At 34.2% G+C, this 25,649-nt stretch overlaps 1 protein-coding gene across 1 annotated transcript in view; it reads right to left on the bottom strand.

Moving 5' to 3' along the window:
• Smp_200020 (uncharacterized protein) overlaps window positions 1-17,291 on the bottom strand; it is a gene marked incomplete at both ends in the record, with an annotated part of 29,672 nt that extends 12,381 nt beyond the window's left edge. The window contains one exon of the mRNA XM_018794703.1: window positions 17,036-17,291. Within this exon, the coding sequence (XP_018649089.1) occupies window positions 17,036-17,291 (256 nt within the window). The remainder of the gene's footprint in view (window positions 1-17,035) is intronic.
• Window positions 17,292-25,649: the final 8,358 nt, after the last annotated feature.

The raw sequence follows: 25,649 nt of genomic DNA, 5'->3' as shown, positions 1-25,649 counted from the left end.
CTACAATTGCACGTTTCGCGATCAGTCCCACGAACGAAACCGCTACGTATCGAAAGTGTAAACCCTTTCTAGCGGGGGGCTCCTGTAGTGACCGGCCAGTCTCGATAAGAACACGATTGGAATAACGGAAACAACTATTATTATTGTAACCAATTGTACCAGAGATTGTTTTACTGTATTTGTTTAACTGTATCAGTTTCACTTCTTGTTTCGTTCTCCGCCTTGTTTGGTTCGAGCTTGCTCACGCACTGCTTATTCGCTTGTACTCTTTGGCACATCTCGGTATTATTTCGATACCACGAGATCGCCAATAAATATACTTGATCTGGACTAGTAAAGCCTTCTGATTTACGGGCTATCAAGGGAACCAAGTCGTTTTTGGACGCGTAATCGAATAGTAGTGGTGATCATAGTCCGTCCACGACTCGACATCAACTACAATGACATAAAATCTGTATAGTCTCTAGAGATATAATAGAATGCAAGTCATGGAACTACATATTCCATCCAGTGTCTAAATAACAGATAGGGACAATGAATCATATTCGAAACTGTATGAATATGATATAATGATAGTTGTGGGGAAATTTATTGGCCTACAGTTTTCTAAGTTTTTAACTTCAGGTAAGTATCTAAATACGAGTTATTATTGGAAGTATAATCAACGTTGACAATCTTAAGAATGATGGTTGTAGAACCAATAAGAAACCAGCTAGATATATTAAAACATACACAACGGGAAAAATCAAGATCCTCAAATACAACACAGAGAACACCAACCCAATCACAATTGATGGAGAAACTATCGAACAGGTGGAATCTTTCACGTACTTATCTGGTCAGAATCATCAATAAACAGGGAAGATCTAAAGCATATGTGAAGGCATGGAATGCCAAAGCAAGAAGACCATTCCTACACTTCAACAACATACAGAACTCAAAACAACTGTCTGCAAGCGAATAATAATAATAGTAATAATCTTCAACACGAACGTCGAAACAGTTCTACTGAATGGAGGTGAAACTTGGAGAATCACCACAACCATCATCAAAAATGTACAAGTAATTAAAAACACGTGTCTACTCAAGATATCCAATATCCGTTGGCTAGGTGCAATCAGAAATAGCCTACTGTTGGAGAGAACGAACGAGCTTCAATCTGAAGAGGAAATTAGGAAACACGCTAAATGTGGATATGACATACACTGCGGGAATCACGTAACTGCATCACGAGACAATCGTTTACTTTGGATTCTGAATGTAAACGGGATGAAAAAGAGGAAGACCAAAGAACACACTGTGTTGGGAATTGGAAGGAGATATGAGAATGATGAATAACGACTGGAAACATGTGGAAAGAATTGTTCAGGACAGAGTTGGATGGAGAATGCTGGTGAGCGTCCTATGTTCTTCCATGAGGAATAACAGGATTAAGTTAGCAGATATATTAAAATAATAACAATTTAATACTCATAATCTCTATGTTTTCTATGATAGAATCTATTTGTTAGATTTCAAACGATTTCTTGTGAAATCAATTCGACTATAATATACATTAATTGCTCAAGTATTCTTGAAGACCTACTTAAATGTTTGATATATCTATTTTCTGTGTAAATTTTGTAATAACCCTTTTATTGTAAATTTATTTGAACTGAATAATTACGAAGATGAGTTGTATTTACCCTTATACCATTAAAAATGCTGACAAATCAATCTAATGATAATTGGTGGATAACTTTAAGAAAAATACTAGCGTTGTGAACATATATTCCTTTATGTCTATCTTTCAAAAAATGAAAAGATGGATATATTAGAATTCATCCAACATAAAGATAGACGATAGGTGGAAAATATAGTTCTGGTATAGTGAATGAAGATTTTGTGGGGAAAATCAATTTATTGTTTTACGTTAAATTAAACAGTAGCTTCTGAAATTTTAAAATTATACAATAAATACATCATTTGCATATCTTCCTTGTGTTGTCCTTTACATACTTTGCCATTCTTCCGATCCTGCTGTCATTTCGATTGCTTTTTTTTCTCTTTTCTTTATTTCACTGTTCTGCTGGTAAGCATTCTACTTCCAATTCCTGCCACATACTAATTATGTCTGTCCGCATAAGTAGTGCACACCATCCTAGCAGCTAGAATGGTAGCAGACATTCGTGATTGCAGAAGAGTGGCAGATACTAACTGTTAAAAACATTTATGAAATATACTTTGAATAATTAAAATTTGAATACATCTTAGAGGGAAATCTATTATAATCCTGTACAGTAGATATTGAAAATTCCTTATTGTAACCCAATTTCTAGTATGAATTCACTTTTCACTTCGTGGATTCTTCGCAGTTGTTCACAACCGTATTCGAATTAATATACACACATACATATACTATAATTCTTATCGACTTTCCAGTTACAATGGTTAATTATCTAATATTATGTTTATTTCACTACTAATACGATTGTGAACAACTGAAAAGGACCCACAAATAAGGGAGTGAATTCATATTATTCCTTGTCAATCATTATTTGTAAATTACTTTAATTCGCAAATGGAACCAACTGTAAAAATACTTATAACTCTGAATAAAATAATTATCATTATCACTAGCTGTTTGATAAAATATGATAAATTCAGCACCATGAAAATAATAGTATCATAACTTAAAAGAGAAAAAATAACTTATTGGAGATTGAAGTAGCTGAAAGATATTCCAGCGTTAACTATAAAAAGACAAATACATAGACGTTCAAAAAGCCAGTTGATAAGGTCTTACCCAACACATACATAATGCAAATGAATACTATGATCAATATTTAAACATTTCAATAGTAATAGATGCGACTGCTGAGGAGTACAACAATGGGACGAAACGGCCGTCCAGTACTTCCAGGTTTTCCATGGTGGTCTAGCTTCAATTGACTCATGATTTCAACTATGAAAATAGTGAAATCTCCACAAAACCCCTTCTAATCGAAAACAAAATATGTCAAATTGAAAGTTTTAAATAATTCCTATGTTGAAATATTTATCCAAGATGTGATTATTCTTATCACCACTATCAATACATTTATCATTTCACAATGAATTTGTACTGGGTAATTATTATAGTTAGTTATGTAATTTATTTCCTTGTCATTATTATTTCACCAATCACTTTGATTGGTTAAATATTTTTTCAGATATCCATGTCAATATCTCTGTATATCAAAACTTGATGGAAATGTATTTGAAAAAAAGTAAAAAAGTGTTTTAAAAGTAAAAAAACATGATTTGTTTAGACATGTCACTTTCAATGTGATAAATACTAAATGGTAACAAAGAGAAACATTGAAGAGTATGAAAAAAAGAGTATAAAATATATTTTTGTTAAATTTCCATAATGTAATAAGAAGACGAAGATTATCAGAGCTATGTGATGATATATTAGCGCAATACATTTCGAACAATCTGATCACACATAATGTACTTGTTAAGAACATTTATATATAAAAACAAAAGATCAACTAGACTGGAAATGGGAGGTAAGAATAGACAAGGATAATAATAATAATAATAATAATAATAATAATAATGTGAAAACAATTTAACAAATAATCACTCTGGATAATAAGCTAATGTTACCAGGGTAGGTTTAAGGAGAGAACAAACTGTTTTTGGATACACAAAGGGGGTTTGAATTTTCGTATGGTTGAGGCTTCAATAAACCTTGGTATACGCCCCTTTAAACTTTTTTACAGCAACACAAAAGTCGAGTTAAGATCCATCTTATAACCTGTTTCGATTATATGTTTGGCAATAGAGAATGATGGATGTTTATCCTCTACCCTTATTGTTAAGTTACAACAACAACAGTAAGATTAAAAATAATAACATAAAATAGGAAAGACTCGAAATACTCACTTATCGATAAAATAAAATGACATCTTCCTCCATAATTCTATCAACAAATTATATATCAAACATCATTATGTATACTGAAGTAAACATTCAATAAATTAGTAGACTACTTAATTGGAACTTTGCATTTGATTAATGATGATGATAGACTAATGACACACAACAAATACTCAGTTACTAACAAAGAAATAATCGAATCTTAAATGCATGTATTGCCTGACTAAATTTACTTCCAACTTAAAAAGGTTCTTTCTATGTTTTCACATAAATTTGAACTAATCAAGTGATAAAAATGAGGAAGATGAAATTAGTGAAGAATTTATGAAATATCCATAACAAGAAGTTAATAAATCCCAGCAAAGACTACAAAACAACTGTCAACTAATTTCAAAGTCACAATCTTCAATACAAACGTCAAGACAGTCAGTTCTACTGTATGGAGCTGAAACGTGGAGAACTACTACATCCATCGTCAAGAAGGTACAAGTATTTATAAACCAGGTTCCAGCTGAAGAGGAAATTAGGAAAAGACGTTGGAAATAGATAAGACATACATTAAGGAAATCACCAATATGCATTACAAGGCAAGTCCTAACTTGGAATCCGGAAGGGAAGTGGAAAAGAGGAAGGCCAAAGAATACATTACGTCGGGAAATAGAAGAAAATATGGAAAGGATGAATAACAACTGGGAGGAATTGGAAAGGATTGCCCTGGACAGAGTTGAATGGAGAATGCTGGTGAGCGGCCTATGCTCCTCCATGAGGGATAACAGGCGTAAGTAAGTAAGTAAGTAAGCAAAGACTAACTCATGTAGTCATGAAGAATGATATATCCTTATCCTTATTCAAAATTACTGGTGAACAACTATTTTACTCAAATCTTATTAAGCTTAACATCACATAATTCCTGAATAGAACTTTACAACACTTAACTTGTAGCTAATCATTAGTAAGAAAACAATAAGTAAAAATTAGGATGATTTCTCTGATTCAGAGATTAGTTTTCATTACAAAGAAATAAGTTCGAATAAAGAGTTATTGAAAATCATGAAGTAATGGACAGTAGTTTTGTTCAATCTCTTTTTTCTGGAACTTCTTCGTAGATCCTTAGTTGACAGTAATTCATGACAAACTATTTACATATTAAATTAACCTTTACAGATCTTCACAAATTATTTATCAAAAGTGTAATGTAAAACGAAATCTCTACTTCATTTCAAGAAAATTAATATGATGCACTCCTTTTTTAATAGATTTATAAAGTACACAGAGCACATTCGATAACAACAAATATTATCTTATAGTTGAATTCACGAGTCAATTGAAGCTAGACCAACAGAAAAAACCTGAAAGCACTGGACTGCCGTTTCGTCCTATTGTGGGACTCCTCAGCAGTGCGCATCCACGATTCCGCCTCGCAAGATTCAAACCCAGGACCTATCAGTCTCGCGCACGAGCGCTTAACCTCTAGACCACTGAGCCGGCCGGCATCCAACGGTATTAATGTCTAACTTCAACCAATATTATCGTTAATATTGGTGTTTTCCAATAAAGGGATGAACTTATAAATAGGAAAAGGAGGATTCTATTTTTTCTAACTTACCTACTACTTAAGTGATATTTACTAACTGAAAATATTAAAAATACTAATCCATAATTATATCAGCATGGGTATTTGTGGGGATTGTAATATTTTCGCAGTTCAAATAGCGCGTTGATCTAAGTTAAACCACCATTGAAAACATGGAAGCACTAGACAGGCGTTTCGTCTAGGTATAGAAGTCCTTAGTAGTGCGCACCCACGATCCGTACGCGTGACTCAAACCCATGGCCTTTGGTCTCGCACGAACGGTTGACCTCTAGATCACTGAGTCGGGACCCAACGGTTTTAATGTCTAATTTCAATCAGCTCATGATCTTGCGCAGCCCTTCATCCATTATCCGAGGTGGATAACTGTCTCAAACACGAAACAGATTGAACTTCACTGGTTACAGCTTCTCACTAGAACTCCAGGAGTTACATCTTGAAGCTAGTCACTAGTGAGCATATGACATTAGTTAGTGAGACAAAACGACCATGAAGTTCTTAACACACCATACTCATAACCTATGAAAGAATATAACCCAAGACATTCAAGTCACACAGCCAAGAAGTCAGCAGTTAATCGTGTACATTTACAACCTTAGTAAATCCCTTATATTGAGTAGTGATAATCCAGTAGTATCATCAAAGATACCATCTTACTCTTAACACAGCTGAAACTTAACACATCAACAATTCTTGCTAGGAATTTAGGATACATCTGAAAATTAGCCATTGTTAAACAAATTATTATACTGTTCTAAACTATGTAACTAATAAAATATTTATCAATGTTATTGTTAATTTTAAATCTATCTAACATTAAAATATAAAAAAAGAAGAAAAAAGTCTTTTATAAGTTAAATAGAACACCGTCGGATGCCAGCCGGCTCAGTGGTTTAGTAGTTAAGCGCTTGCGCGCGAGACTGATAGGTCCTGGGTTCGTATCTCGCGAGGTGGGGTCGTGGATGCGTACTGCTGAGGAGTCCCACAATATCTATCTAACTAAATTATTCGTGATACAATAAATTAATTAATTTTATTTAATACATTTCTATAAACCTTAAAAGAAAAGAATATTTATAATTTATTTTTAATTCGAGGTTTAAATGAAGAAAAAGGGAAAAAAGAAAAGACATAAAAAAACAATTTTAAGCGAAATATATAAAAGCATGATGTTTCATTTCACTATCACCATAGATCTTATTTACATATTGTACATAATTGGTTATCCGCCCTTAAACAATGAATACAAAGGAAATTGATAAAAAGTTAAATGATAATAAAACAATAATCTGATCAATATAGATAATCAATTGTAGATTGATTACAAAAAAATAATCAATAATTTCAAATCTATACTGTAAATATGAAAAAAGTTTCAGAGAAGAAAGCAAGCGAAAAAAAATCTTTAAAAGTACGTTGTGTAAAAAGCAATCCAGAACAAGAGTCTAATCATTGGTTCAGATTAGACGGAATTATGAATGATGTATGACAAATTTTAATAGGTGTGATATAAGAAGTGGAAGCTCACTTGCATAGATCAACAATTCTCATTTGCTAAACGAAGTCGTATAAACACTGAATAACTATATTGTCTAGTACAAAATGAGTACAACAGTGTACATGAAGTAATTCACCTAAAATAAAGAATATCATTCATTAACTTTAGTGATCTTGAGCTAATGTCGTTGAGTGGCTCAGTGACACTAATTTAATTTGGAGATACCTTTTATCAACAGTGAATTTTATTCGAAGTTTTAACCTTATTATAGTCACCGCGAGACCTGAAGTTCCTAGTTCCGATTCTGAGTGAGATCATGGATATTGGGTATTGAGAAGTATCAAAGTGGGACATATATCTATTTAGATCCTCCCACAATATCGATTCATGAAGAAAACAGCTAATATAAAGCAAATAAATAGAAGTTTTCACTGAATTAACTAGTTCAGCTCACTGAAAGCAGTAGACTGTATATTGATTAAGGCTCAAATTACTTGCAAAATATGTAATTAGTAAAAGGTTGAAAGGTCATACAAAGGCTAAGAAAATACTGGAAAACAGTGAGTTATGATCAATCAATTAGTTGCTAAAACATAACTGTAGTGTGAAAAATAGGTTACTGAACTCTGCATAGAACGAAATTCATTCGATATAGAAGCTGTAAAAATGACTCTATAGAAATAGTTATTCTTAAAATTTCTACAGTAAATTAACTACGTCCAACTTATCAAGTAATCATGTATCAGATCATATACTTCTCTCAATAAATTTCTTGTTTCGTATGATAACTCGGAGTAATCCACTTACAAAGTGTCAATACATAAACTTCCGATTCCTATGTTCGAATAATATATACACATTTATTGTTAATCAATAGCTTGACAAAAACTATTGGGTTTTTATTGTCAGAAAACAATTTTTAAACAATTTAAACAATTTGAATTCACTTAGTATTGTTTGTTTGAATCTTCCCATTGATGTTTAGGACTGCAATTGATCAGTTTCTTATTGGTATATGTGCATACTGTGCGTATTGCCTCGATATAGCCTAAATTCACAAGCAGCATTATAAGCAAAGATGGATAGTGGCTAGCAAGTGGCTATCAGAACTCAGTAGCTGAGTGGATAAATCGATGGCGTTTGAAGCGAAAAGTACTGAGTTCGAGTCCCGGAATGAACACCAACTCTGAGATGCAGGTTCATCCAGTTGACGAGTCCCAAATGGGACAAAACGCGCGTCCGGGATTCCACTGCTAGCCACTATCCATCTTTGCTTATAATGGTTTAAATAAATGTTTATTAAAATTGTCATTTTATTAGATAACCTAATTGGGACTAATTATCAATAAAAATGATGGTTTCATTCTAAACATTGACTAATTAAACTATTTAAAAATGATTAGACTCAAGTTAATTCATAGCAGACAATCACGTTGAAAACCCAAGTTGTTATATCACCCTTATGTAAAAACAAACAGTTCATCATCTTAAACGACTTGAAACATAATAGAATATCCACTATATATATCTGCTTCATAATCTTTTGTGCATTAGTGACTGTTTTGAAGACAAATTTCAGAAGGTTTTACTGACATACTGAGATTTTCTGAAGTTGAATAGGTTGGAATTAAAAAGGCTAGCAATGTGTATCATTTAATTCATACTCATAAACAGTATGGAATTAAGCTTTCTGTCAGACTTTACAGTTCTAAGTTAAGTTTAATATGATATTGTAAGTGTAAATTGCTGAAGAATGTCAAAAGCTATCCAGTGTTCCATAATTTTCAACGGTTCCCTGGTTAATATCAGTATACAGTGAAAGCCACTTCTTAATAAACATTACCAAATCTATTCATGTAAGATTGAAACAATCTTACACTGAAATATTAACAAGTAATAAAAATTGGAAATAGCATAAGCTGTAATGGGCAGCATTTCTACGTTTGAAGCACATATGGAACTCAAGACAACTGTCAACTAACTTCAAAGTGAGAATCTTCAATACGAACGTCAAGACAGTCAGTTCTACTGTATGGAGCTGAAACGTGGAGAACTACTACATTCATCATCAAGAAGGTACAAGTATTTATAAACAGTTTTCTACACAAAATACTCAACATTCACTCGTCGGATACTATCAGCAACAACGTTTTATGGGAGAGGACAAACCAGGTTCCAGCTGAAGAGGAAATTAGGAAAAAACGTTGGAAGTGGATAGGACATACATTAAGGAAATCACCAATATACATTACAAGGCAAGTCCTAACTTGGAATCCGGAAGGGAAGTGGAAAAGAGGAAGGCCAAAGAATACATTACGTCGGGAAATAGAAGAAAATATGGAAAGGATGAATAACAACTGGAAGGAACTGGAACGGATTGCCCTGGACAGAGTTGGATGGAGAATGCTGGTGAGCGGCCTATGTTCCTCCACGAGGGGTAGCAAGCGTAAGTAAGTAATAAGCCATAATGTTATGTATTATTTACCATAAGAGGAAGAACTGGACTTATTTATTCCCCGAAAGTAAAGTTAATCAAATCAACATATACTGATTAAAGAGAACTGGTTTATAGAAGTTTCATGAGTAACACATTAATAATTACATAACTCCACTCTACTTCTGTTTGATTTAATAAGAATTTAAATGAAATAGGATTTCATAAGCTGAATGAGCAAGTGAGTGTATCGTCTTAAACTAAAATGAAACAACACTACAAAGGCTAGAAATATGTTTGGACATTTGAACATAAACAGAAGAACGATATAAAAATAAGTTTCATTCTTAATGAAACTCCATTTTAAAAAAAATTCTTATTTGTAGTTTCTTATGATCACAATCCAATTCCTAAGATCGAATTATGAACACAAAAATGTGAAAAAATTCTTTCCAATCGAATTCGACCTATAGTAACTGATTAATGATTAAAATTTAAATGGAATAGAACTTTCTGTCAACAAATATAATCCACAATTAATCATCTTAGTTCAACTCAAGAACTAACTATGACTTTCAATACTTTGTTTAAAATTGTAATGTATAAAGTCTATTTCATCCAATAAATTATTCAAACTGAAGTAAATAAAATAGGTTTCCAATCTGCAATCTAATGATCAAAAGCTAGATCTCCTAACTAATTACTTGTAACATATCTTCACATGTCTACAACTAGAATAAGGTGTTACATTGAATAATAGTATTTATTTGAAGTAAAATATTATTCATCTCTATTGAAATGTTATTATTTTTTGGAACCATTTTTAGTTTAGAAGGGGGTGTTGTGGAGATTTTAGTAATTCTTTTATATAGTTAAAATTACGAGTTAATTGAAGCTAGACCAACATGGAAAACCTGGAAGCACTGGACTGCCGTTTCGTCCTATTGTGGGACTCCTCAGCAGTGCGCATCCACGATTCCGCCTCGCAAGATTCAAACCCAGGACCTATCAGTCTCGCGCACGAGCACTTAACCACTAGACCACTGAGCCGGCCGGCATCCAACGGTGTTAATGTCTAACTTCAACCAATCCATGAAATTGAGCAACCATTCACCATTGTCTTCAGTGAGTTGATATCTCATAACAGACCTGGTTGAACTCCACTGGTCACTGCTTCTCATTAGAACTCCAGGAAAAACCTCATGGAGTCAGTCACTAGTGAGCATATGATCAATATTAAAATGGGGTTTTGTGGAGATTTTAGTGCAGTGCTTCCAGGTTTTCCATGGTTGTCTAGCTTCAATTGACTCATGATTTCAACTATATAAAAAAACTTCTAGTTCTTTTTTCAGAAATCAATAACTGAAAAATCACAAAACTATTATAATCAATCTTGTTAACAGTATTAACTATTGTACGGAAATTAATTTATCAAAATGATAAACCAATTTGTTTTTCTTTGAAATTACATTATGGAATTTGTATATATTTGACAAAAAAACAAACATGATAATAAGTTAATAAAATTACAATAAAAATTTGATAATTAACTACATCTCCAATTATAGGTATCAATATCAAAGTTGAACTTGATAGTTTGTTTGTTTTTATCAAAAGCATTTGCCTAAGTTACAAATCTTCTCCATCAACTTGATAGTTACATATAAATTCAGTATATTAAGTAGTAAGTTAACAATAAATAATATTTTGTTTTGTTATATCCCAATGAATAGAAATATTATCAGGAGGTTTTGTGGAGACTTTAGTAATTTTATGTAGTTGAAATCATGAGTCGATTGAAGCTAGACCATCTTGGAAAAGCTGGAAGCACTGAACGGCCGTTTCGTCCTATTGTGGTAGTCTAGCTTCAATTGACTCATGATCACAATTATATAGAATAGAAATATTGTATTTCTGATGTTTCGTGATTTACTGTAATCCACTTCTTTAGATTGAATAAACAATCGAATCAAATTAACACAAGTTTAAATGATGTAAAAGGGAATTTGTATTAATTTCATTTCGGTTATTTATTTACTCTGAAGAAGTGACTTAAAACATTAAGTCACGAAATGTCAGAAATACACTATTTTTCTACTCATTGAGATATAGCAAAAAAATATATTTTTTTATCTTCAGTCATGCTTTATTAACTGATTGATTGTTGTTGCGATAGAAATGATTTACAAAATAACAATCAAAATATTGATTCCGATAACTTTTTGAATAAAAAAACAAAATATTTATTTATCAGAATGGGGTTTTGTGGAGATTTTAGTAATTTTATATAGTTTAAATCATGAGTCAATTGGGAGATATCAACTCATTGAAGACATTGGTGAATGGTTGCTCGATTTTGTGGATTGGTTGAAGTTAGACATTAACACCGTTGGATGCCGGCCGGCTCAGTGGTCTAATGGTTAAGTGCTCGTGCGCGAGACTGATAGGTCCTGGGTTCGAATCTCGTGAGGCGGAATCGTGGATGCGCACTGCTGAGGAGTCCCACAATAGGACAAAACAGCAGTCCAGTGCTTCCAGGTTTTCCATGGTGGTCTAGCTTCAATGGACTCATGGTTTCAACTACATAAAATATTTATTTATTAACTACCATTGTGTTTAATTTGACTGGTAAAATAGAAATTGATTGATTTAAATAAAAAGTTAAAATGAGTATTATGTTTTACATCATTTTAAGGTAGAGATCTAAAGTTCAATCAGCCAAAGGTACAAGCCTAGATTTAAGTGTTATAATAGAGCAAATATTGAAAAAGTATTAACTTTCAAAACTATCTTATGAAGAATTATTGTCTATATTTCTTATTGTATAATTATTATATATTCGAATTATTGTGTATTTATATTCTCTCTACTTCTGACATTTCTCTTAGTGTATAAACTAATGTTGAGGGTCTTAACTTCCTCAGACTATTTTTAGTTAACCATGGATTCATAGATTGGTTTTTCTTTCATGTATTGTGTCATTACATGTACATTATAATTTCTTATTTGCATCAAGGCGTGGTTACGAAGTTGCACTATATAAGTGAATGAGTTGACTCATACAACTGAACTACTCCAAAACAGAGATATCTACTTGCTAACTTGGTCTTCTGATTAGGCGCTCGATAAGAAGTAGCTAGAGAACTAACGTTCAGGTCTCGATCACTGGCAACTATGCCAATGGTAAAACGGAAGTTTGTTAGTCCTACTTCAGATGATACAGAACAAAATTAAACATTACGAGACTAAGTAACTAATAGCGGTGATTATTAGAAATACATATACAGACCCATAACGGACTTTGAGACGTAAAAGCTTAGGAATATAAACTGTAAACATAAACAATACTATTTGGGGTTATTATTAACATTAAGATTGGTCAGGTAGAATACACTACTTATCTATAAAAGTAGTTTAAAATCATTTGAATTTAACATTAGCCTTACATGATTATCTAAAAATTCGAGAACTAAAAATCGTTTACACTTAATTAATTAGGATATTTTACTGTTTCCATTCCAGATATATCTGTAATATTGCTTAGTATGCTGTAAAGATATTATTTTGAATGAAAAAAATAATCTTATTATTCTGTCTCGCATATGCTCAGGATATCATTTTTCTACTGACAAAAAACTGATGTAATAGGGGTACAATATATACAAAAAGAGATGTTATGGGGCTAAGACTAGTCGTAAGCAATTGCAGATGGAAATGTATTACTGCTGATTACTGTCTAGAAACCTTCCAAACATTTTTTGGATACCCACAAGTTGCTGGAACACTACATGGTTCAAGTTACGAATTCTTTATTATAATCAAACACGTGGTACTGAATTAAGTGGTCATTATTACCATACGATTCAATAATCAGGAAAGAAGTACACATACTACTGAATAAAAGTCTCACAAAGAAAATTATGAAGCCAGTAATAAAATTGCTAGTCTGCATCATATACCTGTAAATAGTTGTAATACATAAACTAAAACATTGTTACACAAGAAGTAACATTTATGGTTAATCTTTGATTAGTCTTCCAACGAAAAAGTGAATAGTAACAGACCTCAGAGGACAAACTAGACAATTTTACTTAAGTAAGATTATTTAACAGGTATTTTTCTTGATTAGAACACTTCGTATAACGATAATAAAAATTTCGTTTTTATTTCCTTTATTTTATTGCAAGTCTTGTTAAAGCTAACTGTAACTTCAACGTATATTGTTAATTCGCGTAACGTTTATCTGATCAATTTAATGGCTAATAATTTAACTTATTAGGACATCATTAAACATATGAATTACTTGAAATCTGATCACACTTTTGAGAACATTTATTTATTAAGCTAAGATGGATAGTGGTTAGCAGTGGAATCCAGGACGCGCGTTTCGTCCTATTCGGGACTCGTCAGCTGGATGTACCTGCATCTCAGAGTTGATGTTCACTCTAGCCACTTGCTAGCCACTATCCATCTTTGCTTATAATGCTTGTGAATAAAGGCTATATTGAAGCAATACGCACAGTATGCACATATGCCAATAAGAAACTGATCAATTGCAGTCCTAAACATCAATGGGAAGATTCAAACAAACAATACCAAGTGAATTTATTTAATAATGTCTAAGATTGAAAGTGAGTTAATAAGGCTAACAAAAAACACCGTGATTCAGAAAAGTAATAGTAAATATATGTTTTAAATATGTTGTAATGTTCTTGACTAGTTTTTAGAATGTAAGCTACATTTTACAGTAGTAACTTTCATCTAACCATTGTTTTAGTGTCACATTGTAAGGTCAAAATGATACAAGTTCGTAAATGATAAAATTTATTTAAATAAAATCTTATGTGAATCAGTGGGGGAATTATATTAGTCACTCAATCAATATGGATGAGTCAAGCCGTGTAGTCTATCTACCCAGTCACAAACAAAACCATTAACTCGGTTTCTGCAAAAAACATAAACATTTTCCCGACTTTATTCACTATTTCCACATAAGTTATGCTGTCAGTCAAGGATAACTTAAATAATCTAATCAACAGTATAAAATCTGCATATATGACGCAAGAAGACGTTTTAAGTTATATAACAACCAGAACCGCTTCACTCATTCTGATTGCTGGCTGATGTCGCTGACCAGTAACCAGTATCGTGCTTTACTTCATAGTAAAGTCTGACAGCCTAGCTTAGAGATTCAGTACGTCATTACATTAAACTTGATGTAGAGTGATATGAAACAGTTTTCAATTGTAAAAACTACAGAGGAATAACACTAGTATCAGTACCAGAAAAAGTTTTCAACAGTGTTGCTAGACAGGATAAAAGATTAGGTAGACTCCTGACTTCGAGATTGGCAGACTGGATTCCGTAAGGATTGGCCGTACGCAGACCAAGTCGCGACACTACAGATCATCGTTTAACAATCAATTGAGTGAAACTTGTCATTTACATCAACTTCCTTGACTATGAGAAAGCATTTGATAGTGTGGATAAGAGAACCTTATGGAACCTTCTTCGACACTATGGTGCACTTGAGAAAATCGTCAACATCATTCGGAATACATACGACAGACAACAGTGCAAAGTTGCGAGTGGAGGACAACTGACAGATGAATTGCGAGTGAGGACCTGTGTCAAAGAATGCTGCTTACTCTTGCATTTTCTGTTTCTTCTGGTAGTTGACTGGATTACGAAGACCTCCACATCTGAAGGAAGCAAGAAATACAATGAACAGGTTGCATGCAACTAGACAACTTGGACTTCTCAGATGACCTAGCACTCCTATTCCATACATACCAATAAATGCACGTGAAGACAGCCAATGTAGTAGAAGCATCTACAGTAGAAGGCCTTGGCATTCACAAGGAAAAGGCAAGATCCTGAAATAAAAAACAGTGAACACCGATGCAATCACAGTTTATCGAGAAGTATTGGAAGATGTGGAAAGTTTTACATATCTGAGCAGCATCATCGATAAACAAGGAAGATCTGATGTATATGTGAAGGCATGGATTGTCGAAGCAAGAAGATCATTCCTACACTTCAACAACATATAGAACTCAAAACAACTGTCTGCAAACCTAAATCAAAGTCATAATCTTCAACACGAACGTCGAAACAGTTCTACTGAATGGAGGTGAAGCTTGGAGAACTACCACAACCATCATCAAAAATTTACAAGTAATTATAAACACATGACTACTCAAGATACTCAATATCCGTTGGCTGGATGCAATCAGAAACAGCCTACAGTGGGAGAGAACGAACGAGCTTCAATCTAAAGAGGAAATTAGGTAAACACGCTGGATGTGGATGGGACATATACTGTGGAAATCACGTAACTGCATCACGGGACAATTGCTAACTTGGAATTCTGAATGTAAACGGTATGAAAAAGAGGAAGACCGAAGAACACACTGTGTTGGGAATTGGAAGCAGATATGAAAATGATGAATAACAATTGGAAAGATGTGGAAAGAACTGTTCAGGACAGAGTTGGATGGAGAATGCTGGTGAGCGGCCTATATTCCTCCATGAGGGGTAACAGGCGTAAGTGAGTCATTAAATTTATAATTATGCTACTAACTGAGTGATCATTGCTACTTTTAAAAAAGTCATATAAAAGCACCACTGAACGTAGAAGATCAACGCAAAATAAATAAACTAACTGTTAAAGACTTAGGACAGTTGTCTTTAAAATCCATATAAGACCCTACCTCCATTATACATTTACACGTAAATGACGATAGGTACATATTTTGGGATGTATTAGTTAACTGATGCTAAATATGATTGTGATGTATTAGAGACAGCTTCACAGAAAAAAAAACCGTGCATTCTTATACAAAGTTGAAACTTTTTGAACTGGCTAAATACTCAGTCGTACAGAAAGAGCAAAAATGTGAACACGGAACATAGAATACAACCTAAACTATCTCACTAACGGAGATTACAAAATGCCTCACTGTCAAGAGTATCGTAAAAAATTAATACATCAAAACTATTGTGATCTATGTTCTATAGAAATTAGACGAACAGTTAATCCAGCTCCTTAGAAAATACAAATGCCACTTTTAATACGATCCAAATCTTTTAATTACATTGAATTTCAAAGTAATGGCTGTGGACTAAAGTTATTGCTTCGCAGTCTTTATTTTAGATTCCCTTAAATTATTACAGCGGTAACTGCAAAAATAATGGGAGTAGAACATATCTATCATTTGACTATTACTAGTAACATTAGACTCTGGTCGATATAAGGGCTTTCAAAACTACAACATACCACTTGTAAGTGAAGTACCTAAACCTTTCAACCAAACTCCGAAACTGACAAACAGAATGTTTAAAACAATAATAAGATACTTCGATAGTGTGGACAGACATCACTTTGGTTTACATATAAAGTATTCGTGATTCCCAGTAAGTTTACATTAAAAGAAATTTTCCCAAGTTAAAAATTCTCTTTTGAATTCTTGGATACTTCGATCAGATGACGAAATACATCTTAAAATGTCTGATACCCATTGTTCATAGTATTAGGTACACATATATTTTTATAAGTAGGATGAATCGTACGTTATTGTAGTAAGTATAAACAGTTTTAAATTACCAGTGAGTAGAAGCCTTTCTTCTGGTTTCCCACAAGAAACATTAACAACCGTGTCGAACAGATATGCGCGACCTTGGCTTCCTTGAAATGACTTGGAAATAAGATCTTGATGACGAGCAAGGTGAGCACGACAATGTACACAGCTGTATGTACGGTCATCAGTATCGCTACTGTTACTGCAACTACTGTTGCTGCTGTTGCTTCGTGTTGAGCTGTTTCCTTGTGCTCCTAAGTAGACTTGAAATGTCTTTACCATGACAGAGGTCTGGTGAGAAAAATCGCAAAAAAGCGTTTGTGATTAAATAAAGGAAAGAGGTCTTTGGATATGTACAGGAATCATGCGCCCATAAGAATCTGAGTTGACATTTGTGGTTATGTATATATATATATATATATATATATATATATATATAGTGTTTTTCATATCCTAAAGCTACTAAAAATGAATAGCTACGCTCAAAAGCTGAAAGAATAGCAGAAGTTAGCACTTTCCTAGTTTATAATTTAAGCACATACTATTTACATTATTTTGTGATTGCACAAGGTAAATAAAATGAGTTTCCTCTTGAATCAATAAACAGATGATAGATCTGAACGGTAATGTAATCAGCTTAGAAAACAATAGGGTATTGAAAAACACTAGTTGCGTCATTGCATAGCGCTTCAAAGCGTTGAATATGCAAATAGTGATAGAAAAGCCCACATAATAAGACAAACTCTGTTATACACTCCTATCAACTTTTGATGAGTATGTAACTGATGCACAGCACAGTAAACTTCATTACTACAAAACATATAAAAGTTCCTTAATCTTCTAGCCCGAATCACTCCAGTGTCACGGATGGTGTGATTTCACAAAATTCAAATCTTTTGAAAATTTTCTCTAATATTAAAAGAGAACAACATCCCAGAATAATATGGATTATAGCCCAATATCGTTTATTGACCATAGCTCCGCCTAGATCATCATTACACAATCTCGGTCTATTTTGGGCGCCTGAACTCACACAATACAAACATGATCGCTTAACTTCACTAATACAGAGCATTACCAAACTGAATGTGTACAGCCAGAATTCTGGGTTTTTTAAGTGCTTTGTATGAACAACATGGTATCCAGTTTAAACTTATCATAAATTGGTCGGCAAAAATGGCCCTTTGATTAAAGCGTCGACCTACAAGTCGACGAAGTGATCAGAATGAATTTTAGCACAAGGATTTTTCCAATATTGGATACACTTGAACATTGAGGACCCCGAAATTAGATAACAAAACATGTCGCTTTATACAATTACTGGATATATCACCCTATAAAAATGGAGGTTGTATTCCGCCAAGAATAATAGGGATATAATCGTAAATTATGCAGCATTAATTTGTGAAACAACAAATTCGTTATAAGATTGTACCTAAATAAGGAATGTGATGAGGGTATAGTACGATTGTTTGGACTAAGTAGGCCGAAAACAATCATTGGTTAATAACTCTTCAGATACTTGGGACACTTTATAAACAGTAGCTAAAATATTTTTATTATCGCGAGTTGAAATGGTTCAGGCAGATTAGTGTCTGATTTAAATAACTAAGCCAGTACGTACAGTTAACAAGATCAATACAAAGTGGTAATATGATGAGAATATGAGTAGCCATTCTGTAAAAGGTCGAGTTATTGCCAAAATTATATCAGAAGAACAAAAGCACGACCGATAAAAGTCTAAAAATGTTTCCAAGTATACAATCATTTACAAGCATACGCACCCACTAGCTGTTTATAGTTCAAGGATCTCTGTGTAGAATTATCTACCATCAATAATGAAACAAAAAGGCTTTCTAAATCATTTTGACCGTTATTAACGCTTGTGTTTCACCTTATCCACAAATTTACTGTGACAAATACAGCGACCACTTTTAGTTTGTGGCACTCAACAGTCAAACTAAGTGTATATTCTCATTAGGAGGTGCTTCGTGAAATATACTTAGCAGATATCAATGCAAATTGTTTTTAAAGGGATAAAGCACAATAAACACATACCTATTGCATCGAAACCCTCGACCTTTCTGATATAACAGCTGATTGAAGGTTATTTTGTCAGTTATGAAAATTCCGGTAAACAGAGTAAATGCATAAATGATTCATAAAAACAACGTTCAACAAATAAGAGTGCAAACTATCATAACCAAAAAATCGAATACATTACGCCATTCATTAAAATCATGATTTTCAGATAGAGGAAAAAGTATGCATAACGCATGTCCATTATTCTGCTTTCAGGTCATTCCATCAAAAATGATGTTGTGTATAAAGCCTACGGTTCAGCACGGAATACTAGCTTTATTTAACCATTCGAGTGGTCTGTATAGACTTTTACGTTCAACCTATAGTGAAAAATATTTCGGTAACGCTCTAGACACAAAATACATACGTAGGATATGGTCTGGACTCTGGACCACTATCTCGTGAATCTATTGTGTTGAAAAAACTCCCGAATTAAATAGTTCTGTCAGCCTTCAACATTGATGCAGGCCTCGTTAGCTTCAATGGAATAACCATAAGTTGAGGAACTTGGTCACGAGTCTTCACCAGATCACGAATGGGTACATCGTGCTACTCATCCCTTGCAACTGCTGGTCAGCTTAAATTAGTCACTTCTTGATATATCGGCGACTTTTCAAATGTATCTTCGGACTAACTCATCCCTGACTTATTATTTGACTGAGTTGATATCTTTTGATCATAAAGGTGTTATGGACATAAGCTTTGTCAAACCCCGAGTACCCGTGGCATCTTTAGTATCATAGATGAATCATATCTAAAAAATGTCTTTAAGATTGTCATACGTGTAATTTGGCAATAACAATTCACAAGAATAAGGAAGATTTGGCAAATATGATTTACATCCACTGGAAGTATCTATACATTAACCTAGTATCAATTTTCTGATTGAAGCTACACATGCCTCGTTAAAAACAAACTCTGTATTGTGTTCCCCATATTAGTTTACCTAACCCAATGACGACTTTCAAACATCGTATTTTGACTTCTCTTTAAGACGCTCAAGATTTCCTGTTGTTTATGATCAATACTTATAACATTGTATACTTAAGCTTCATTCTTCATTGTTTTCCATAATCTGCTACCGTTTTTCCCCGACTATAAAATATCCAAGCCTGAATAGATCTCATGGAAACGTCGTTGTAAAATATTACATTCATCAATAAAGCCCTTCATATTTTCAATATTACTCCGAATATGATTCTCGGTTTAACAGTATGCAATATACGTATTACATACCGACCGGTGAAACTCCTATCAGTAGCAGTTCTAGGAAGTTAGTACCCTTGTCGTTTTGATATGTACACCCAGTCATTAGTAAGTCTAGAATTCGAGGAGTTTCAATGTATTTGTCGTTGGTCATTTAAACTGCTTGCTTTCAAGATCGAATAGATCAGAAGACGAAGACTGCCGATAACCTTCTTATAGTAAAGTGACAGGTTTTCAAAAGGGCACGGAAAAGGTGCTATTGGAAAAGATATAAGTATAAACAGATTTAAATCGGCCTGAATAACACTTTTCCTGATGCGTGCAGACGCACAGTAAAACCCAGTTACCATGACAAAACAAATATACTTACTAGTCAAGGAAGAATATTCCACGAAAAGCGAAAGGATAGGTTAGTTCATTTCGTTCCGAAGATGAAAAATCGATGATAAAGTAATATATACATAAGGAATCCAACTGGTTACCAGTTATCAACGGCAAATGTTCTTAAAACAAATATGGAACATGCTTCGATATCCGTGATAGAGAATCAAAACAATCAGTTCACAGTCACAACTAAAGCATAGTACTCTGATATGGCAACTGTCAAAAACAATGTGAATTAAAGTAATGATGAAACAAGTCAGAGCCTAATAGTGTTACCTTTCGTCTAGCAGCATTAGATCAGGAATCAGTCATGAAGGTTTTGACAATATCGCACTCTAAACTGTTACCAATGAATGACGGTTCAAGTAGATTTATATGGAATACTGTTTGATCGAGGAAGGAAGCGAGTGCATATTCAACAAACGTCATAAACAAAAAGACGAACATCTTCGAATGAATAAATAAAATATCCAAAAGTACAAGTTGAAGCCACTGTAAAGCACACTGAACTTTGTATTGTGTGAGTGAGCATGACTTCACTATCAAATTCTCAAGTGCATACTGTATATGCAGATTATAGTAGTAAGAGTTCATTTTAGTAGGCAAACAAGTGTTAAAGGAAATGATTATGATCAAAAGCCCTTAAATTACTTGTAACTCATTATTTACTCCGTGAAACAAATATTTGATTGCAATTATGATTTAATATTAGGCTGTTGAAGCAAACTATTAAGAATTCTGAATATGATTTTATTGAGTTGACGAGATCCAAATAGATGTCCCTGAAATTTTAAATGAACAGATACTCGCTGATTTACACTAGCCTCAAAAACATTGGAAAAGTGAAACATGACGTCAAACCTCTTAGCTTATTATCCCCACTGCAACCCGGTCAATAGGATTCAGTCACCATTCTAGGATAGAATACATGATATTAATCACCACCCTAAAACTAGTTAACTGAATAAGTTATGAGTATTTCTGAAGTTAGTTACACGAAAGAACTAAACCAATAAATCTACTAAAAAGAGGACATTACATTACAGAACACACATTGATTCTTTAAAATATATGCCAGTTCGAAACCTTTGTAGTGAAAACAGTAACCTATCAAAAACTCAAAGGTATAATACTAAGAAATAAAATATAAAGAGTCTTTGCAGATCAACTAATAGATTATTATTTATCGCTTCTATATAACCTGAGATCGAGATTTGCCTGTCTAAAAGTTATTATGTTGTATTAGTAGAAAGGAAAAATAAAATACATGATCCATGAAAAAAGTTCATAAAAATCAACAGGAAAGAATAACCTGGAAAAGGTATGGACATCAAGTGTCTTGGTTTCCAGTTTTTCATCCTGAATATGTAGTGACCTATTTTTCTGAAAAGAACGAGATTGGCGTGATGGAAAAAATTATTATTATAACCAACTGTACCAGTGATTGTTATAATGTACCTGTTTGTTTAAATGTACTACATCTCTTGAGCTTTGCAAACCAGAAATAAAATTCTTAGGTCTCATTATTCAGCAAGAGGGTATTCTGCCTTGTGTGGACAAAGTGCGTGCAATAGTGAAGTACACTGTACGGTCCACACTCAAAAAACTGAAGGCGTTTCTCGATTCAGTCAACTTCTACCGACGTTTCATCCCACACGCGGCAGGACGGTACGACCATTAACCGACTTCCTTCACGGTAATCCACGCAAACTGGAATTGCACGATGCCGCGCGCATTTTCAGAGATAAAAACGGTCCTAGCTCAAACCACACTACTCGCTTATCTTGACTCATCAGCCACGTTTAGTATAGCGGTTGATGCATCGGATTTTGATATAGAAGCCGTTATGCAACAGAACATCTCCGAGAGTTGTCAACCGATCGAATTTTTCTCACGACGCCTCACTCCCACGTAGACGAGATATAGCGCTTTTGGTCGCAAACTCCTAGTAGCCTACTGCGCCATCAACCATTTCTGGCACGCAGTAGAAGGTCGTATGTTCATCCTATTCACCGACCATAAGCCCTTAACGTATGCTCTGCATACCAAGTCTGACCGCTACTCACCACGGAAGTGCAGACATTTGGACTGTATCTCTCAGTTCACGACAGACCTTCGTCACGTCAAAGGCGAGTCGAACTGTGTTGCTGATGTTCTGTCACGTATCCAAGTGAATGCAGTTACTTTGCCAGTGCTCGATCTACTTGCTATGGCCGCCGCCCAAGCAAATTATCCCTCATGGACGGAAGCACAACAGTCCACGTCCATTCAGTGCCGGGAAGTACCCCTAGCTGCTTACTCAGGTACTATCCTGCGCGACACTACTACGGGTCTCCCTCGACCCATCGTACCCTCCGCTTACCGTCGTCTCGTCTTCGATGCCCTTCATGGTCTATCTCATCCAGGTATCCCAACCACACTACGTCTCATCGCTGCACGATACGTCTGGCCGTCCATGAATAAAGATGTCCGTATGTGGGTAAAGCAATGCTTACAGTGTAAACTTCCGAAAGTGCACAGGCACGTAGCTTTCCCTATCGTCACTTTCTCTACGCCTGATGCTCACTACGATCACATTCATATGGACATTGTTAGATCACTGCCATCATGGCAACATACTCACGTGCATCAATCGTTTCATACGATGGCCCGAAGCTATTCCCATCACATCTATTATGGCGGAGACAGTTGCTCACCGCTTTGTAGAACGGTGGATTCCTTTTCTCTCTCTATTTTCCCCCCAAATAGATATTATTCTTAAGATTACGAAGTTTTTGAACTTGTGTTACGCTTTAATCAACTTTTCAGACTCGTTTCATCTTCACTATGCATATACGACTCATACATATTGAATATCCTTTGCATTTTTGAAGAAACTCGAAATGGTTTCTTCACAACATTTATGTACTCATAAGATGTTTGTGAGTAACAATAATAATATTAATCGTTAGTTGTTGTCCTCAGCTGATATTTTAATGTCATAATGTTGTTGGTTAGCCGAAATCATTTTTACTAGACAAACAATCCAGACGAGTTAATTAACACTTGGAGTAGATCAATACAACTGCTCTCCTGTTTTACGGTCTGATTACACGGGCTCCAAAAATAACACGTAATAAATCTATCCATCCTCACAGTCACATCACCACGCCAAATACCATAGGCAACAAATACGCTATTAAATACAACTATGATAAACCGTATCAGGAGGGAGACAAATATGGTCAATGGGAATGGATGACGGTTGCGGAATATCGACTTTTGACTAGCGTTAAACATGTGAACCACTGGGTTTCGTGTGAGTGGTCTACAGGTTAAGCACTAGAAATGAGATCATTAAGTCCTGATACTAGGTAGTGTCGTCGTTAGTCGCTGTTGAGGAATTCCACACTAAAATGAAACAACTGTCCAGCGTTTCCTAAATTTCAAAGGTTCTCTAACTAAGATCTGTCTCGATTACAAACTTTCAAGTTCAACAATCTTCATAAGCAGTGATCAGGCATTTCTTCAAAAACTCATCCTTGTTCACAAACAAGAGTAGCAACTTGTTCAGACACCCTCTTATAATCCCCAAACTTAAAAAGATGTCTACTCTGCTTTTAAAGATATTAACTATGATTATGTTGATATTAAGAAGACATAAGCTGATTTTTTTTTGCTTACAGTAGAAATCTATCAATCACTAATATTCATGAATTAATCATCTCAACTAATATGAGCAACTGAATAATCCTAACTCCATATGAAAACCATCACCAGACGTCAAACCCTTTTGTCAGTGTGGCAAACTGCACCTTATAAGTTCGTCACATCTTCGTAATGCCTCTAGGCACAAAAGTAGAAAAACTAGTTGATTCTGCTGTGACATCATACAAGACATCCATTACAATCTTACTCATTGAAGAAAAAAGTGTGCAACTTCCAAGCCTCAGTATATCCATTAAAATATTGGTATTGTAATTTGAATCAATCATCATAAACAATCATGCACTTTATGAATTAAAATGCATCATTCATTGGATAAGTTTATATTCCAGTATGACAACCAAATCTCTAATTATCACACTTATGATTCAAGGTGTTGTAGTGACCTACTTTTATGAGGAGAACCCGGTTGGTGTAATGGAAACATTTATTATTATAACTAACTGTACCAATGATTGTTTTACTGTACCTTTTTGTTTAACTGTACGAAAAACACACTTCCGCCGTTTGTGACCTTGAACTTACATACGCACGGCAGTCTCGCCTGTAAAATTTGGAACGATCTCGGTATTATTTCGATATCAAGAAATCACCAACAAATATATACTAACTACAATCTACAACTGTCCTTCTAATATTTACCCTACTGAGGGATTTAACCTGGTAATTGGTCTGTAGTGACGATCATAGTCAACTGCGACTCGACGTTTCTACAGTGTGATGAAAGCCAGCGACATCTAACAATATATACAATAAACAAAGAGCATAATGGTATAATGAATGCAGCGCATAACTGGTTGGAGTAAACGAATAGAAACTGGTGAAATAAAATAATCTTCCGATTGGTTTAAACAAGTGTACTTATGGGTTATTTTATTTATTTTGTACTGATTAGTTGATGAATTCTTTAAGAAGCATAGAATATTATTTCATAGTTCAAAAAACATCTTTAGTAAAACTTGTTGAAAAATAAGCTCCAAACACTAAAATCAGTGTTTAAATCATTCAACAGGTATAGGCTTAGGTACCGGAGTTAGAGTCACATATTTCTTTTGGGGCTGTCCAAAATGAAATAGAGTTGGGATCTATCCTGTAACCCGCTGGTCAAAATTTGACTACTTTAAAAACAGAACCACCCTATCAAATGATGGGTATTTAGGAAAATGGTTATTTCTATCGTAATTGATGTATGGTAAACACTGAGTTGTCTAACTCTACACTTGTCTGGAAGTATTTGGATTCAAAATATTTAAACACTGTCTA

The sequence above is a fragment of the Schistosoma mansoni genome, chromosome 1 (assembly GCF_000237925.1).
Source record: "Schistosoma mansoni strain Puerto Rico chromosome 1, complete genome".
NCBI classification, from domain to species: domain Eukaryota; kingdom Metazoa; phylum Platyhelminthes; class Trematoda; order Strigeidida; family Schistosomatidae; genus Schistosoma; species Schistosoma mansoni.
Note: the sequence above shows the minus strand (reverse complement) of the source record. Positions and strands in the feature narration are given on the sequence as shown.